The 19,353-nt window shown below is 40.7% G+C and overlaps 1 protein-coding gene across 1 annotated transcript in view; it reads right to left on the bottom strand.

Annotated features, from left to right (window-relative positions):
• LOC146568943 (corticotropin-releasing hormone receptor 1-like) overlaps positions 1-19,353 on the bottom strand; it is a 101,106-nt gene that overhangs the window by 19,356 nt on the left and 62,397 nt on the right. Inside the window, exons 7-10 of the mRNA XM_085285377.1 lie at positions 11,284-11,404; positions 10,252-10,405; positions 7,214-7,274; positions 3,827-3,899 (exon numbers count right to left, since the gene is read on the bottom strand). Of these exons, the coding sequence (XP_085141503.1) occupies positions 3,827-3,899; positions 7,214-7,274; positions 10,252-10,405; positions 11,284-11,404 (409 nt within the window). The remainder of the gene's footprint in view (positions 1-3,826; positions 3,900-7,213; positions 7,275-10,251; positions 10,406-11,283; positions 11,405-19,353) is intronic.

Below are 19,353 nucleotides of genomic sequence, written 5' to 3' on the forward strand. Positions count from 1 at the left end.
GTAAAGCAGGAGCGAACACAGTAAAGAGCCTCTTGAAGAGATGATTTTTCCTTTTTTTTTTCAAAGAAGAGAGGATAAGGGTGTGCTGTTTTGGATGTTGGGTGGGGAGGTCACTCGACCAGTCGAGAGCCAGCAGGGACAAAAAAGTCAAAACTGAGCAAAGACGTGATCAAACAGTGACAGTGTGTGAAGACGTGGACTGTAGAGGGGGAGGAAATAATCTGATCCTTCAGTTAAACAAGACCTATTCTGCTTCTCCTAATATTATCTCATATATATCCTGTTCAAGTGGACTTTCAAATCCAACAGGGCCAAAATGTTAAGTTTCAAATACGGAGGTTTGAGAATGGACAACTCATCTCTGTGAGCTCATAGCTCAGGTTTCAGAATACTCGAAACCAAAAATGGGCAAAAAAACGACCCAAACCATCTCAGTCCGGCTTGCAGCATCCTACAAGGAATGCTAAACAACCCCACTGCCCAAAAACAACCCAGTAAAGGCAACATGATGCTTAAAGCCTGTACTTCTATTTAACTTGACTCTCGCTCATATGTGTTACGTTTTATCTTTAAACGCTACACTCTCAAGAGTTATAGATGGTGCAAAATGATTTAACCTTTAAAACATCTGCATTTGTACATAAGATCTGCTAACTTTTACTTATATATATTTAAGTGAACTGTTGTTTTTTAATTAGTAAATGTTCAGTCTACTAAATGCTTATTGTAAAGCTCTATTATGTCTTCCAAAGACAGTGTTGGGAAGGTTACTTTTAAAATGTATTCCACTACAGATTACAGATTACATGCCCCATGTATTCCGTTATGTTACTCAATGAGAGTAACATATTCTGAATACTTTGGATTACTTAATATATTACCATGCTTTTTTACAACTACATGAATGTACTATTGCTGTTTGATTTATTACCATTACTGAAGGACACTCGCCATACCAATATCAACATTTAAATCTTAATATAAATGAGTAACAGTAGGTGGACATTAGGTAAGGCTGCACTTTTTGCAGCGATCTCGTGTAGAAAACTATTCCGCGCGTATATAAATATAGCTTACTTACAACTGGGCTTGTCAGACACTCTTTTTGGCTGCAGTGGTTATTATTATATTTACATGCTTCATACATGCTATGCCATTATGCCGCAGTAGAGGTGACATGGGCCGCGAGATTGAGACACAGACATTAGAGCCTCTTAATGCGTGTTTTGTTTGGGTTTCCACTGGAGTGAAATGATCAGAAATAGAGAGGGGACAGCCTAACATATGAAACAGGAAAAGACCGCCGTGTAATCCATTAATTTCAACAAAGTAACTGTATTCTGAATACTACCTTTTTAAATGGTAACTGTTTACAATTCTTCATATTTTGTATTTTAAATACGTAACGCCGGCACATGTATTCTGTTACTACCCAACACTGACCAAGGCTCATGTTTGCCTGCCCCAACAAATTGTTGTTAAAACGTTTTGCTTCAGAGGGGCAACCAATCAGAAGAAAGCTGGCTTGGTTCAGGACTGGAATGAGTGCAGAGTTTGTTTGAACATTCGGGGCACACATTAAGTGCAAAGGGTACACTGATCCTCTCTTTTACCTGCCTGTCGACCTGGGACCTCCCCTGTTATTCATGTCCAGATAATCCCAAGTAAGACAATTTCATTCCATCACTCTCTTTGGCTCTCGGAGGAGGCGGACACACTTTTTCTCCTCTCCCTTATCTTCCCTGCTTATGTCCTTGTCTAGTCTCGTGGTTTTTTTGTATTTTCCCTGGAACACTCTCACACAGTCTGTTCTCTAAAACCTAAAAGAGGAATTATGGATTGGATCAACTGGTCCCTAAATGCAATTGACACCCCTTTCTCAACGAGAAGTTTGGGCTTGGGTGAGCCTGAGTGCTGAAGATATCTACCTATTCGGAACCATGGTAACAGGGTTCTGGCTGATCGGAGCTGGCTTGGCCCTGACTTATCGAAGAATTAAGAAAGCGCAACCGGCTGTTCAAACCCCCACAAGGCTGCCCGCTGGGATTGGAACGATGGGAGAGGCGTGAGTTTCTCAAAATGGGCTCATTGAGTCAGCACGGATAAGATCTTGGAGAAGCTACGGCTGCTGTGAATACTCAGAATAAGATCTCTGACTGCAGACTGGATACATCTCGGAAGGGCTCGCTCGGAATAACATCTCGGGGCGCAAATTGGACTGCCGTGAGTTCTCAGAAATTGGCTCCTTGAGCACAAGAAATGACAACGTCACAGAACGCAAGTATGGCGAAGCTCGCGGCTCTCCAACGGGAGATTGAGAGACCAGTGTTGGACTGTAGAACTGCTTTGAAATTCAGATGAGCTGTTCGCACTAAAGTAAAAAATACCATCCCTTATGTGGATACCCCTTTGGTGCCAGCTGCAAGGCTGGAGCTGAACAAAACACCCTGATAACGACTGTGTTTAGTCTGTTCCTTCCCATTCCTACCCCGGATCCAACGCCACCTCCAACGCTTACCTCCCCTCTGATGTGGACATCGGGTCAGTTGGAGGCGCAGTCGAAAGATTGCAGCGGTCCCAGATCAGATGTACACACTGGAACTCTTTCCCATGTTGCTTGTCTGTGCTTATTGTGCTATGGTGTGTTGATATCTGTGCATTATTATCCTTCTGTGTTACACATTTCGATGTTTTTTTTTCCTCGCTACCTAGCCTGACCTGTCTCCTCAATGTGATGTTTGTATTGTATGTACGGTCGGCAAGGTCTGTCATCTCGGTTGTGGGCAAAAGACCTGCAACTGACAAATAAAGGCTATCTCATCATCTCTCATCTCATCATCATCAGAGTACTAGATACTTCAGAGATTAACTTGGCCAGTCAAAACTCCCTCTCTCATCTTCTACAGAAGTACCGATAACCAGTTTGAGCTGGATCTGTCTTTTGAATCCGATCTCTATTCTAATATTTTGTATATTCAAATGATATCAATACATGTAGATGAAAAACAATGCATTTATATTAGGACATATCTGTAAAGGTGATTGTGGTAGAGTAAAAGTGCAACATGTTCCTCTGTGTAAAATTACAAAATAGAAAAAGCGTACTCCTCTAATTCTTACATTTAAGCACAGCACTGGATCGATTCTACTTATCTACATTGCAACAGGGGACTGAGGACAGTATTTTGGATGCTCAGACAGGAGAGGGTTAGTCCAGATGAGAGCTGAGCAAAGCTCACACGAGTCCCCAGCTATTCTGTAAAATCTCGAGGGCCTTTCACATGAGCCCCGCTGAAGGGCTCAGAATCACAAGGGACGGCTGGCAGGGCGAGGGTGAGTCACAAAAACACATATCCGAATGCTGAAGGAGAAGTCTTTCTTGGAGCTGACATACAGTTTAGAATGAAGATTAATCTCAGCTGTGATTTGACGGCAAACTGGATGCAGATGAGAGATATTTTCAGTTCAAGTGACAAGACAGATTTGCAAAAGCTGATTTGTGATGAAAGGCACCCACCCCAGGGGGTGGAAATAGCCTAGTGTAAGAGATAATTCCTTCAAGACTGAACATATATTTGGACTTTATTCATGTTTTTATGCCTGAAGTCCAAAATGAGTCCCAGAGGTTGTCAAGTTAAACGTTAATCTTGATAGAGCTAACGTCGGGCCGGCTCATTTATCATTGAAATATGTGTTCAACTTTCCAACTTTCCAACGCCTGTCAGGCATTTCCAAGACATAATGAGGACTAATTGTACCTGCAAATTATGTCGAGCAGGTTCCGAAGCACATGCTACTACTGAAGGGCAAAAAAAGAGACTCTTACCACTAAAACCAGAATCATGGGACCTTGATAGATGTAGTCGGTGTACACGCCAGCTCGCTTCCCAAACCAGCACCTGAAATGTCAGCAAAAGCAATCAGTCATGGTTTGTTCTAACGAGCAGGTCCATTTATATTGTCACTCATCTCCTCCCCTTCGGTATGTGTTGGCATTCATTTCCCAATGTGTGCTCAAGGGGTTTAAACATGTGTTTTCCAGTCAGTGATTCACCCAAAATATGAGTTATAGCCAGATTATTTTAGCCAGAGGTGGGAAATACTCTCAGGACTTTAACCCTTTAAAACAAGTAACATTTAAGGGCTTCTGCCTTAATATAAATGAAAACATCTGCCAGCCTCGTGAGAACAGAAGAAAGGATGTAATTTTCTTGAAATGAATCAAGAGGGAATAAGGCAGCTGGTGGCAGCTGGCCCCTGCGGTTTTCATCAAATCGTACTCAAACAGGATTAAACCGAGCATTTGTTGGGGACTATTTTTATCTGTGTAATAATACAAACAGCACTCTTCCACTACCTGTGCCACACCCTTGTTTGTACAGTCTCTACTCTTAATATACTGATATTCGTGCGTAAACAGGGGCTCCAGTAAGTCTGTGTTCATTGATGAATTACGAAAAATGCTCCTTGAGCACAAACTGACCCCTTAAAAATGAAAGAACCACAGAGTGACTCTGTTTCGATAATTAACCCTCTGATGTCTGAGTCCTCACTGATAATGAGTTTTAAATAAAAGTTCTCCAAATTTGTGGCATTCAAGAAAGGAAAAGCACAATAGCACACACAAATAAAAAACTGTATCCCCCACCCCTACCACGAAAAATCCCATGTCTCTATCTGAGGGATTGTGTTTCATCATCGGCAAAGATTTAGGCCTAAGAGTTAAATCAATGGTAATCTTTTTCTGGAGGATTTCAATCAGTTTGTAGAGGAATGGATTAACTTAGCGTCTTGCTGTATTTCTTTTGAATTTTGTGTGTTTGCTCTCCATCATCTCTGCAGCCTGGTTGCATTTGTTCCCTCTCTCCTCATACCGTAGACATGGTTTTGTATCTGTGTATATCACTGGCCTTCATTTGATTTGTTGTTTTCTTTTCACGGAGCACTTTCATTTGTTCACGTGTCATATTTTGCTTCCGTGTTGTCGGGGTTTGTTTAGCTGATTGCTGCCTCGTGTATCTGGGAGGTTTGCGTTCCCTCCTTCAGCTGTCAGGTCTTTGCAGCCTGGGTTCTTTTTGTTGTCATTTTGTTTGGTTGTTGCTTTCCTTGAGCTTTGCTTATTTGGATTGTGTGTTTTGCTGCTCAGCTGAGCCCTGTACTGTATGATGCAGGTTGATATACTGAGGATATCTTCAAACTGTGCATGTTAGTCTCAACCTAAAAACTGCAAAGCAGTGTAAGCGCTCACACGATGGCGTTTAACAACTATAAGACCACAAGTCACAAACTAAAAGAAGGAAAGAAAAGCTTGCAAAATGACTTTTAAAGGCTTAGAGTTAGACTTGAATTACAATGGTGACTTCCATTAAATTATGTGTTGTTTAGATCTTTTCATGGAGTATAATAGATAGTATAACTTTAGCCTTCTTCTGTAATTCTTGAGGTAAAAGGGTTGGTTCTTATATTGTATAGTACTTTTGAGTATTCAAAGTGCTTTATGCAACATGTCTCATTCACGCAAGCACTTCCTTTCTACAGCTAAGTGCTGTTTATCTAATACTCACACCTTGATGAATGCATCAAGGCCAGTTCTGGGTTCTCTGCAAGGAAACTTGCAGACTAGATTCTATTGTCTTCTATATATGCTTGTCAGAGAAATCCAAAAGGTTTAAATTCTCTCCATGCAAAATGCTTTGTTGTATCTTCTCTGAGTAGTGAGTAGTTATGCAGCATGACGCTGTAACCCAGTAAGAAGTGAACAAGCTCTGTAACCCTGAAAACTTCTGGTTAAGGTTAGAGTGAACTGTATCGTTAGCCTTTAGTTCTCTGTTTCAGTGTTTTACATTAGTTTTCTGTTTAAGGCAAGCTTGTAGAGTTTTTTGTAACCTTTCTAGTCTTGGATCTTTCTGTGTCAAGTTTATGTGTGCTTCTGTGTGAAAACACTTCCTGCTTTATCTCGGTAGTCTCTTGACCTCTGTCTTTTCGTTACCATTGATTAGCTTCACCTGTTTCTTGGTCCCCAGCTGTTTCCACTCCTCATCAGCACACAGCGCGTTCGTCTGTGTGTATATGTACCTCGTGTTTCACTTAGACCTAGTTGTAATGTGCTGTGCTGCCTGGATGTTATTACTTTGTATCTTGGACTTTGTTTTGGGTCTGTTTTGGATTCACGTTGGAGTTTTTATCATCCAAATAAACAGCTTGTCTTCTGTTTCATCAAGAGTGCCTCTGAAGTCTGCGTTCATTCTTCACAGTCAGTTTCAAGACATCAGCTAGACCGGAGACGTCAACAACCTTCAGCCTGACTGCATCATTTACTGGGAAGTGTTAAGTAACACTAATATGGTGCCAAGCAAGCTAACGAGGTCCTTGGAACCCAAATATCACTTCTGAGGGAAACACTGCTTTCTGTAAAACATAGAAATGGTGTGAATATTTGACTGTTCAATCACACCCACGGTCTTGCACTGGTCAGTGGGATAAAACTTTATTCGGTTTAAATGAGCTGTGTAAATGAGCTGTCTGTGCAGTCTTAATGTTTCGATAGACAACTCGCTGTCAGGAAAATCTCATTAATGCAGTTGCGTATACTTTTTACTTATCTTTGTGTACGTTTCCCTCTGCAGACACTTTCTCTGCTGCTGATGGGAGCTGGAACCAAATTTCTTGAATGTGTCATCAGACTTGGCCATTAAATTGATTCCGATGCATTCACTGCTCTAGCGATTTTTATATTTCTGGCAGCAGGATGGTTTGTGTGGGGGGACTGAATCAAAATAAACTACAGCGTATGCTCGTGGTAATGAAGGAATATGTCACTCACAGTTTTTAACAGTTTCTGGACCACAGCAGAGCTCAGAAGCACAGGGGAGTCAGATTTAGGACTTTGGAGAATCTGGTTTTGGCCTTTTAATTGCATTTGGTGACAATTAGAGAAATCTAGCGTATCAACCGACTTTTCCAATTATTCAGCGCCCGTTTCTAAATTGCCGAATCAATTTTCACCTCACTAATAGGTGTGAAAAGAGAGCAAGCACTCCCAATGAAATGCTGGCAGGGCTAGAGTGTAATTAAGAATATTGTACAATGCAAATGTGATTACGGCTGATTATTAATAGACATTCATCTCCCTAATGTAACGCTTTGCCCTTGTCCTTTTATTACCCGGATAGAATAAAAAGTTCCTTGTTGAATATCTTGAAAAGAGGCTTACTTCTCATTGTCGTAGTAGAGCTTCCCGATGGCCCACGCCACGATTATCGGGAATGGTATACCTGTAAGGCAAAAAAACACAAAATGACAGGTGGTTCTTTCATCTTTCTCTGCTATTCAAATCACAAAATATCACTCCAGGGATTTCATGCTGGAATATGAAATCCTTTTCTTTTTTTTTTAAAGCACAGCACCAGTGACTGCCAAGCTCTGTCAGGAGCAATTGTTGTCTGTGTGCCGTGATCCACAGATGCAAGCCAAGACTTGTCACCATCTGAATGTTTCTTTGTGAATGAATAAAAAGCTGGACTCTGGCTGACGATAATGCGGCGTGATCTCGTGATTTACCGACTTATAAAAGCTTAATAAAGCAGAAAAAACAGCCATCACTCACTTTTAAATGATACTAACAGGAGCGTCAAGACCCTACGAGCCAACGAGTCACACATTTAAGTCAAATCTCTGGAATATTTCCACGCTGCGGGAAATTTACTGTCATCAGCAGGAAATTCTCCCCTCACAGCTCCAGATTACTTGATAAATTACATTTTTCTTGCAGTGTTCTCCTCTTGTCCACCTCCTGACTTGTGGAAAGCAATGATGTCCTCCCGAAGCCAGTGATCCAACATATAGCGAAGCACAGAAAATCTGACCTTATTTATTTTGATGAAATGTGCTGCGGTCTGTCCTTCACACCGAGCCTTCACATCATCCCCGGAGGGAAATGTAATCCAGCTAGACAATACACCTAATCTCAACAACTCAAAGTTTAGTTTGACAATGTGAAACAGGCTGACAGTGAACTGCACACCAAGGCATTTTCCAGCTGCCGCACAAAATCCTGAGATCTCCATCAAGTCAACTGCCTCCTGCTGTTTGATAAAATAGCATCTGATGTTCAGCTACGTCTTTTGAGATGAAACTCACAGCTCTGAAGTTCATAGTTGGACTCTGAGATATCTCTTTGATAAGGTTTTAGTCACACGGGCCTACAGGCTTTTTTTCTAGTGGCCGGCAGGTTGGCGGAGTTTCGATATATTTGTAGGCCTGTGTGACTGGGCCAACACACTCCCATTAGTCAAAGTGAATCTAACCCTAAAGCATTTAGTGTCCTTAGCTTGACATTTTGGGAATTCTTTCTGAGAGATTAGTAGGAAAATTAAACCTACTTTCTTGACTTTAAGTTTTAAATTAGGACCAGAAGAGGTTAGTTTAATGCTGGAAAAACTACTTTACTGTTGCCTCACAGCAACAAGGTCCTGGGTTTGACTTTGTGTGCAGGGTACTCCACCATCCTCGAACAGTACAGACATGCAGTTATTGTGGATAGGTTAATTGGTGATTCTAACTGAATGGTTGTGTCTTTCTGTGCGTTAGCTCTGACAGTGGAAGAATAAGCTAGATGAACCTTTAGAGGTTATACAGGCTCTCAAACCAAGCTAGCCACCATCTTTTATCTGTATTGTCATGATGTCGGTGTAGCCCAGCTAGAAAAAAAGAGCAGTAGAAAGTAATTTTTGGGTGTATGATGTAAACGATTTAGTCATTTCTTTTTTTGGGTTAAAGGAAGAAGTGAACAAATCAGATGATTTGTTGCCTTTTCATTCCTGTTCATACAGTGCCATGTGCTCGGCATACTAATGTTACCGAAGCCGAATCGCTAGGAGTTGCAACGGAGTCTGCTGCAGCTTTTTTGGTTGTTCCGAATTTCACCCTGTTCAACGTCAGGTTTCTTGTTATCTGGTCAAAGGATGACTGGACAGACGAACGCAGTCTGAAGCAAACCTCCATCGAGGAGCAGTGATTCCACAGTTCCAGTTAAGTGGAACCCAAAAGTGGGTAGGATTTGCTGAGGTTTTATTGAAGGTAGAGCTTCGTTCCCATTGAAGCTTCCTTCACCGGCGTGTGGTAGGACAACAGTTAAACAAACTGAACAGCCCCAAACATCCATCAGTTATCCAACATTATTCATTCATACATTTGACTCAGAGAAAGCTGTATGCGCACACTTTTATTTAGTTTGTTATTTTTAGGGGGGAACTATTTTGTATTTTATTGTTTCAAGTACATTTATTTGCAGCTGCTGTGTCAAATATAACAAGCTGTGCACTGTTTACCTTGGTGTGGTCCTTCCTTATTGATGCTTATACCTTGGGCTCCTGTCAGTCCTAGATTATCTGATACTGGCCTAGTGGGAATTTGGTCATTCTTGCTAATAAACCATAAGTAGGGTTACATCAGGTTTCTTTTGCTGTTTTATTTTGAACTGCTACAATTTTGTTAGTTACACTTGTATTAAGCCTTTCTATCACTCTATTAAGAAGTGTTTGATGTTCCACTTAATGAGATTTATCTAAACTGCTGTTATTAAACCAGTTGGTTTGCTTTGTAAAAAATTCCGCTCCATCTTTCTCAAAGTATGCATGAGTGTGGCTTCAATCCAGTACTGATGTACTGCTAATAAAATGCCACTTGATGGTGTGTGAATGTATTAGTTCTTTCAGAGTTTCATCATATTTGCATCCTTGCGTGCGTCAGCTGGGGTCAGATATTTGTTTGTTTTTCCCTTGCTTTGTCTGTTTATACATATTTTAATATGCCTGAACTAGTAAAAAAAGCTGTTTTCATATATTTTTGTGTGCGTCAGATGACTGGAGTACGACACTGAGCCTGCAATGCAACCCTTTAAAACTGGATTTTACACCACCATCACCTTTTAAGCCATTTACAAGCTGCTGCACCGTCCTGATTTATTGTAACTTGTTTTTAGTCAATGATGATTAGGCTTAGTTTGGTAAGTAGATAAGATTTGTTAAAAAGCTCTTAGATTTGTCATTAAGTGGTTATTTAAGCAAAGAAAAAAAGACTCTTAGTGGTCCAAAAATCTACTGAACTGATCTGGTAACTATGAGCCAATTTAATCAGAGAGAATTTTGGTAAATGTTTCCCATTTTCCCAAAATGTCCTTGTTAAATATTAACTGATAACTGTAGAAGTGTTTTGCAGATAATTCAAGATAAAAGCAGTAAGGCTGCTTACACCAGCCGATGCAGATGAACATCCACTTGCGGAGCTTGTCGGTGGAGTAGGTGAGGACGATGGCGGTGTGGAGGTAGCAGCCCTCTCCAAACATCCAAAAGAAGTTGGTGGAGTGGAAATAGTTGAAGGAGGCGGTTACAAGGCGACACCATATCTGCAAAATGAAAACAATTATCTGCATTTAAGCAGACTTAAATGTGTAGTTACTGAATTAAATTCAGCCAAGATAAACTGATAATACTTCTAAAAACTGCCATATCTACAAGCTGTTATCCATGGCTTCGTACTTGCTCTTGTTCTAGTCTTACTTTCACCTGACAAATTAAAGGCAAAAATGTAAATATTTCTACATTCTGAGAACAATTTTAACTAATCAAGCTTAAACTTATTATGGAAGACATACTTTTATACCTTAATGAATTAATTTGTTTCTTTTTTGTTATGTCCAACAAATAATTTAATTCAGTAAACAAAAATATTTCAATCTAACTGTAACATATAGACTTTATATCCATTATTTACATGGTCCAGCCTGGTTCTGCCAGAGGCTTCTTCCTGTTAAAAGGGAGTTTTTCCTTCCTGGTGTCACCAAGTGCTTGTTCACAGGGTTGTTTGATTGTTGTTGGTGGGGTTTTCTCTCTAATATCGTAGGACCTTTACCCGACAATATAACAGGTGACTGTTGTAGTGCTTGTTGTTGGTGATGTATCAGTGAGATTGGACTCAACTGAATTGAATAAAAAGAGTAAAAACATCATTTTCCTACACAGGCTGACACACAGAGGTCTACCGGCATTAGTTTCACACCTGGATTAATACATATGTTCTTCTTCCATCAGCAGGACTGTTTATGGGATTAAGTCAAACTAAGCTAGAGAGTTCTGGCGCTGAAGGAACATTTCACCCAATAAATATATTTGGCTCATCTCATTTTGTTTTTAAGGCATTAAAAATACTGTTAAAAATCTCCTTTACTTTAAAACCAAAGTTTAGGGGTTTTTTGTATTAAACCTCACATAAATGGGCTCATACCACGTTGCTCTCGTGCACCTCGGGGCTCATGGTCATTTGGACGATGAACCAGGTGGCGTTCCTCAGGATGAAGGCGGTTATGAGGTTCCAGTGGATGATGTTTCTCAGGCAGCGGATGCTCCTGTGAGAACAGAAGTAGGGAAAACTCAACTGCTGATGCTGCTTTTCCAACATTTCTCTTGTTGTTAGGTCACGAGCTTAATTTAATTCTGAGAAGAAAGATAAAAAAATATATATGTAGTTTAAAAGCAAACATGTGAAAGCTGGCAGGAAATATCTGATTTAATTATCTCCTCCTGCTGAGTTTGAGTCTATTTTTGACAGTTACAGTGTGACTCCAACATTACAAATTATAATATCGGAAACACAGAAAATGAAGCTGATAGATAAGAATAACGAGTTGATGTAGCCTCAAAAGGAACATTTCCCATCAATCCTCACTTATATAATAAGAAGTAAGACTTAATTCCCGCTCTACTCTTTTGTTTGTGTAATGCCCTGAAAGCCTGATGTTTTTTTTCTTTTTTTAAATGCGGTAAATAAATTCACTCGGGGATACAATTAAAATCTGCCCAAGTGCCTCAGAGCGGGCGCTTGAAAATAGAAACATACGACTGCACGGACTGAGCAAACCATCCTCGCTCGCTGCAGTGACGGCCACGTTCGCTGTCACCAGCTGACGGCATTATCAGCCGGCGAAGGCCGCTTCCTCTTCTGCCAAGCATGAGTGACGTGATTTATTTTTCAGCATGCATTAATTCTTAATAGGTGTCACTTTCACTGGCTTTGTGCTGACTGAGCAGCATTTTCCAGCAGCATTGTATTTACTTATTTATTATATTGCACGTTGTACAAATTGTATCATGTTTTTTATTTCTCTCTGAAGACGCTCTACCCCATTAGTAACATAGCAGGCTTCAAAAAGCTCGAACACCGTTTGGATTAATTACAATGTCATTTTAAATAAGGTTTTAAAAGCAGCCTTGAGATGATAAAAATCAAATAACTTTGTGTTTTTTAAATCCTGTTGTTCCACAAATGAGAAGATAATTTCCCCACATCATGTTATAATGTTGCCACCACGCCAGGAGCACAGCAAGCACCTCACTGCCCTCGGCATGCTGTCTGTGGGGGCAGTGTGGCCTGATGGGACCTAATTAAGAGAATGGCTACATGCTCCTGCAAACAAGTCTTTGTTAAAGGCACAGTAAATTTGTTTTTCTTTTCTTCTAATCTCACAAATTTTTAAAATGTTATTATTTTATATTACAATCTTACTTGATCTGGGTTTTTATTCATGTGATACTGAACATACAGGTCCAGAATCATACGACAACCGCAGACTCAAATTTGTAGCTTTGCATCTGTACGCCACCACAATAGATTTTAAATCAAACAACCAAGATGTGATTCAAGTTCTGTTTAGAAATTACTGCCATTTTTATACACAGTCCCATATTTTAGACAGTAATGGATCAGTCGGCTGATGAGCAGCTACATGTCTGAGTCTTGTTCCCGTTGTTATTTTGTAAGAAATTAAGCAGATGAATGAGCTCGAGTTGATTCCAAGTCTTGAACCAAGTAACTCTTAGTATGAAGGACAAAAAGGTTTCCATCATTAGCCTGAGATCACAAAATAAACCTATTAGAGACAGAGCAGAAACCTTAGGACCTGCCAAATCAACAAACCTGGTGCATTCTTAAAAATGAGGAACACCGAAAGGCCCGAAAGGCCACAGACGACACCTGAAGTGCATTTAGACAGAACTATTTGACTGAACTGAGGTTTACTGAGGTTTCAGAACAAGGTGCAAACCACTGGTTACACTGAAGATCAGGAAGGTCAGATTAGACTTTGAATGGAAAACATCTAGAAGAGCCTGAAGAGTTATGGAAAAATAAATATATAAATGAAACAAGGTGAAGAATGATGGGAAAAAATGAGAAGGTGTTTCTGGACTTTTAGGTTCTCCTTCATTAAGATTTCTTTGTTCTTAGCTTGTTCTTAGCTTGATTATTACATTTATATGTATATATTTTAGCTAGTTTGATCTCTCAGTGTCTCCCTCCGTTCATTCAGTTTACTGGCATTCAGCTTTAATTTGCTAATCACATTCTCCCATTTATTGTCTCTGGTTTTACCTCCTGTCTGTTGTTTACCTTGATCATATTCAGCTGTGTTTAGTTTCCCTCCTGTTTCATGTGTATTTATAGCCTGTGTTTTTAGTTGTGTCACGCTGTGTTTCAGCCCTGTGAAGTTCCTAGGGTGTTCCCTGCTGGTTTCTTCTGTGTTTTTGGACGTCGGCCACAGTAAAGATTCACTTTTTGTTTTCTTCTAGTCTGACTCTGCAGTTTGCATTTAGGTCTCATCTCCATGCATTTCCCGACACGAGGAGAGAAACAGTTCCTAATCTGAAGCACACCACATCATGGAGGGCATCGTATGGGCGTGCACGGCTGCCAGCAGAACTGGGTCACTAGTATTTATTGATGATATGACTGCTGATAGAAGCAGTGGAATGAATTGTGAAGTACACAGGGCTGTACTCTCTGCTTAGATCAGACAACCCTTCACAGTGCAAATAGATCCAAAGCAAACTGCAAAAGCAACCCAAGGAAAAGAAATGGGACATTCTTCAACGGACACATCAGTTACCTGATCTCAGCCAAACAGAGCAGAAGGCACAGAGGGAAGAGAACCCACAAACAAGCAGCAACTGAAGGTAGCTGCAGGCAAAGCATCTCAAGGGAGGAAACAGCATTTTATCACAGGCTAGACTTCAGACAGTCAGACACTGCAAAGGATTCACATTCATGTTAGTTTGTCCAATTGATTTTGAGTATCTTAATATAAAACGCCAGTGACAGTGCTACTAATAGGAAGTTATAACCAGTCAACACTACAAAGGAATTGGCTCCTTGACCAATCACAGTGTCCTCCTTTTCTGTTGACAGGAAATGGTCTCAGAGGGTGCCAGTTTGAGTTGCTATCATGGCAGCTGTCCTAACATGATTTTTTAAAGCTTTGTTTAACGTTCTTTCTCCATTTATTGATAAAAGGATTAAATAAAACATTTATCGTACACATTTTTTGTCCCGGACATTATGTCATTGACGTTCTGTCGCTGATGTCGGCCCAATTTTCATTTTGGAACTACTTTTCCACCGAGGCTAGGCGTTGAGAAAAGATGGTCATCTGGCAGGTACTCAACGTCAAAATGTTTGCCGGGTAGTTTTCCCAAATCCTGCAAACAGGGGGAGAGACTGACAGACGACAAGAACATAACCCTCTTGGCAGATGTAATAATCCATTTGACACACCAGGAAAAATAAAGATTCTCCAGAGGAAATGATGTTCAGTCTTCTGCTGAAAATAGAAATGTGGTCTCAGCTCAGATGGTGCTGGATTTATGCTCAGCATGGCCACTGTGTTCCCAGTAATTTTGCTGCAGACACTGTTTGGTATGCAGGTAAGATCACGATGACATTTTAGAAGATTTGCTGACTTTGCCGCTGCTGTGCCCCTCTCTTAAATGAGGACAGTTTCGATTTCTGGCTTTCTCTGAGAGTTTCTTCCAGATATATTTGGAGCACAAAACTTAACTTTGCTTCTCAGCGTTCACAGTTCACAGTTTTGACAGTGTGAACAGTAAGAAGATGGATCCCTGGTAATCCAAGTGGCCCGGGTGGCCTATTTTTTTTTTTAACCTGAATTATTGCACAGTAAGCTTTTCACTGTAAGTATTATGCCATGTAGCACACTCACAGTCTGCAGTGAGGAGCTCCACTGCTGGGCTAAGATTCACTGCAGTCAGATCAACTCGAGGAGTCGGTGTTATAGATTTGTCCGCGCATGTAGGGAAAACGTGCGAATCCTGAGGTGCATTTCAATAAGAAACACCCGGTTTATGATGCTGTTACATGCGCCACCAGTGACAGCTATAACTCTTAGAAACCTGATACAACATTTAGGAGGCTGAATGAGTTCCACTTTCTGATTCTGGGTCAGTTTTGGATGAATAACTGAACTGAAATGACAGTTTTTACAGCTGAGTATTTATAGGCATCAACCAAAGTGGGGCAGCAGCTGCTCAGCAGGTAGAGCTGGATGTTCACTCGTCGCAGGGATGGTTATTTACTGACTCCTCTCAAATGGTCCTTGAGCAAGACGTGTCACGTTTGTTGAGACTCACATGAACACATGCTTTTTTATATAAACAAGTCAACCGGCTAAAATCAGGGAGCTGAATGTTTTCTGTTGAAGAGGTGCCATATGCTGTGTGATAACAGGGGTTTTATTGCCAGGGATCAGTGCGTAAATGTGTCCAGGAAGGGGAGAAATGGAGGTGTTCTTTGTCACGTAAAAGGAAATGAAGTATGAGGAGGTACGACCTGCTGTAACTTCAGGATTTTGGCATCCAGCTGCTGCTTTCTGATGGAGAATCTGAAAGCCAACTTCTCTTCCTCCTGACTTTTATTGCTGGTGCAGGACTTTTACTTCTTTGCCTTTGAAACATAAACACAAATTACATTTTCTATTTGCTGTTAGGTGCAAAACACAATGACTGCTTTCCTGCAGGCCTTATTATTTATTTGTTTTCCAACTCACTCCCCGGTTTTTGCTCCAGATTAAAGAACATTATGATTACAGTATAGATCTCATAAGTCTTCACTTAATAGTTAAATTTAGGTCAGATGTTCACAATAAGCAGCAACTTCAAAGGCTGTAAAATGAAGGCAACGTCAAAGTATGCAAACTGCAGTTCCTCTAATGGCCACTTGAGGCCTGCTCCAACGAGCACGTTTGCTCTTTAGTTGTGAATTATTAGGGAATGTGGTCGTTTCGACTGATAGGTCAATACCTCTGTACAACTTTACCACCTGATGGTACTACAGTGTATGAAATATTAAAATGACTGTATTTTTTTTTAACCATTTGCTCTTCATATTTTATCACATTTTTTCCAAATTAGGTGCAAAAGTGTGTTTTGTGCCACGAAATGATTCCACTACAATGCTGCACTCGTCCATCTGCATAGCGATCAGCTGCACAACCTGATACTTGGATGTGCTGGTCAGCACCAAACATTTTAAAATGATGGCCAATTAAGCAGCGTTTCTTCCAATTTCCTGTCACTGCTTTGTCCCATTCATGCTGCTTGTTAAGTTTAAAGTTGGACAACCCACAGCTGCTGTTGACATTTCTGCTCGGAAAAACATCTTTAACTTCAGAAACACTCCTCAGTAACACTCGCCTCTTCCTATTTTCCAGTCACTGGAGCAGATATTTGAGAAACAGTGAGGTTATTGGACCTTTGTCTACAGAAACAACAGGAACAAATACTCCATCCACCTTAATCACAGTAACACCAACAGTACGCTCTGCAAGTTTGTAGCACAGGATAAATGATGGAAAGGAACGACTGAGTGTTTAGGAGGAAGATTACCCCAAATTTTTGCTACATGCTCTTAAGATTTATTAGACTTTGTTGTGTTTTGGCTTTTTTGTTTTGCTTGCTTTCATTTAAAATGGTTTGATTTGTGGTCTACTAAAGCTTGTGTAGCGTTACTTAAACTGCTTGTGTCTTTAATAAAAACGAGACCAGGCACTATCTGTTATCTGTTAAAGACAGAGGCCTTCGGGTGGTGGTGGTTAATTGAACACATTAATTGATACTTCTTCATGCTGCTGGCGTTCTTGTGTTAGGGTTCAAGGCGACAGACGACCTCATTTAAAACTGCAGTCAACTAATTATCCCAAGGTCCATTTGAGCGTACCTGAAGGCACCTCGCTTTCAGGTACACAGAAAAAGTGCATTCATTTTAATTGGATAGAAATATTCCATTCGTTCAGATTACTTAATGACTTCAGCCTGATCCTTGTTTGTCAGCTAAAAATAAACAAAACAAACAAACAAACAAACTGTGTATGTTTTAAGTGATTGGTGGAACTACTCAGGTAATCATAAGGCAGTAACTCAATGCATTTAGATAAGCAGACAGGGTCACGACGACCCGCTGAAGGCTAAGTTAAGCATCAGAACTGGGAATAACGGTTATTTAAGTGACCCTGAACATGGCACGGGCTGGTCTGAGCGTTCCATCATGCAACACTGCTGCAGCATTCAGATGGTAGCGTCAAAGCTTGAATTTGAATGTTGTTGGTGGTTTCTTGAACAGGACAATGGGTTTAATGTATTCAGACGGCCTCCACAATCACCAATCTCAGTGGAATGGATCATGGCTGGGCTGTGGTGGAACATGAGATTCTCATCATGGATTTGCAGCAACTGACAAAAGGGAGTCTAACCTGGTACGAACAAGGTTTAACTAATGACAAACGGATTGTTTCTCACTCACTATGTGTTAATAGACTCTCTGCATTGAATCATATCTGTTATTAATCTCTGTCTCTCTTCCACAGCATGTCTTTATCCTGTCTTCCTTCTCTCACCCCAACTGGTCGCAGCAGATGGCCCCGCCCCTCCCTGAGCCTGGTTCTGCCAGAGGTTTCTTCCTGTTAAAAGGGAGTTTTTCCTTCCCACTGTCGCCAAAGTGCTTGCTCATAGAGGGTCATATGATTGTTGGGTTTTTCTTTGTAGGTATTATTGTAGGGTCTACCTTACAATATAAAGAGCCTTGAGGTGACTGTTGCTGTGATTTGGTGCTGTATAAATAACATTGAATTGTACTGAATTGAAAATTGTTCTTAATAAATTAAATATGTAAAGTTCAGATAATCAGGCTCATCAGGTGCTCAGAGACCTCCTGGTTCTTCTGAAAGCTCTGGGCTCAGTAACATCTACTGGAAATTGAAAGGCAGCATTATGTAAATCCTCATTTCGGGACACACAGTTTCCTATTTGCTGTTTTTAAATTGGGATCAGTCATGAATAATGTGCAGCCTTGTTAAATGGGGCCTTATTATGCTGCAGCTTGCGTCCTGTGCTGTCCCGCTGATCTATATCTCAGCTGTGCTCTGAGATTAGTCTTTCTTAATGTGTATATTTATTCCACGGATTATGTTGCTTATTGACTCCTGTGTTGTAAAAGCTCAGCTAGGGATGGGCACTGCAGATGCTGTGGTGTGTAGCATAGTTCATGCCACATACTTGTCCCCATTAAGCAGAATAAGTAAAATTCCTTCTTTTGTCTTACCAACAGCTCAAAATCCAAAGATAATCATTTATTAACAGACATTAGTAATCAAACAGTTTACTGTGTGGATTATTACACTACACTACCCATGGCTTTCACTTAGGACTGAACAAATTCCAGAAGTCTAAAATGTCAAACAAAGCCAAATCAAATTCAGGCACTCATGGAGGGTAATGCACAGGGAGCATAACCAAACATAACAGACACTTTTGAGGAAGCCTGAAGTGGAAGATGGGATAATCAAAGAGGGCTGATTAGGGAAGGACCAGCAGGAGGGTAATGAGACAAGTGAAGAGAATGACAGGGACTAGAAGGACAGAGCATATTTCTCCCATGCTGGCTCCTCTTCATTGGCTCCCTGTTAGATTAAGAAGCTAATTTAACTCACATACAAGGTTTTAATCAGGCCCCATCTTATCTTAATGACCTCAAAGCACCACATGACAACAATAAAGCACTTTAAAGTGCTGGTTTACTTCTGGTTCTTTGGAGCCTCCAGATTTCAGGCCCCTCTTCTCTGGAACCAGCTCCCAGTTTGGATTCAGGAGACAAACACCCTGTCTTCTTTTGACATTGGGCTTAAAACCTTCCTTTTTGATAAAGCATATAGTCAGGGCTGGATCAGGTGTCCCTGAATCCTCCCTTAGTTATGTTGCTGCTGGCTGTGTTTATACAGCTCCCTGCATTTAATCATCAGGGATTATTAATCTCTGGCTCTTTTTCACAGCGTGTCTTTGGTCCGCTCTTTCGGTTGTGCACATGGCCGCCCTTCCCTGAGGTTGGTTCTGCCTAAGATTCCTTCCTGTTAAAAGAGATTTTTTCCTTCCCACTGTCGCCGAGTGCCTGCTCATAGGGGGCTGTCTGATTGTTGTTGTTTTCTCTCTAATCTTGATGGGTCCTTACCTTACAATA

Source organism: Mchenga conophoros, linkage group LG8 (genome assembly GCF_057382185.1).
Source record: "Mchenga conophoros isolate Kocher_MC1m ecotype Shallow Benthic linkage group LG8, M_conophoros_male_GT1.1, whole genome shotgun sequence".
Lineage (NCBI taxonomy): Eukaryota > Metazoa > Chordata > Actinopteri > Cichliformes > Cichlidae > Mchenga > Mchenga conophoros.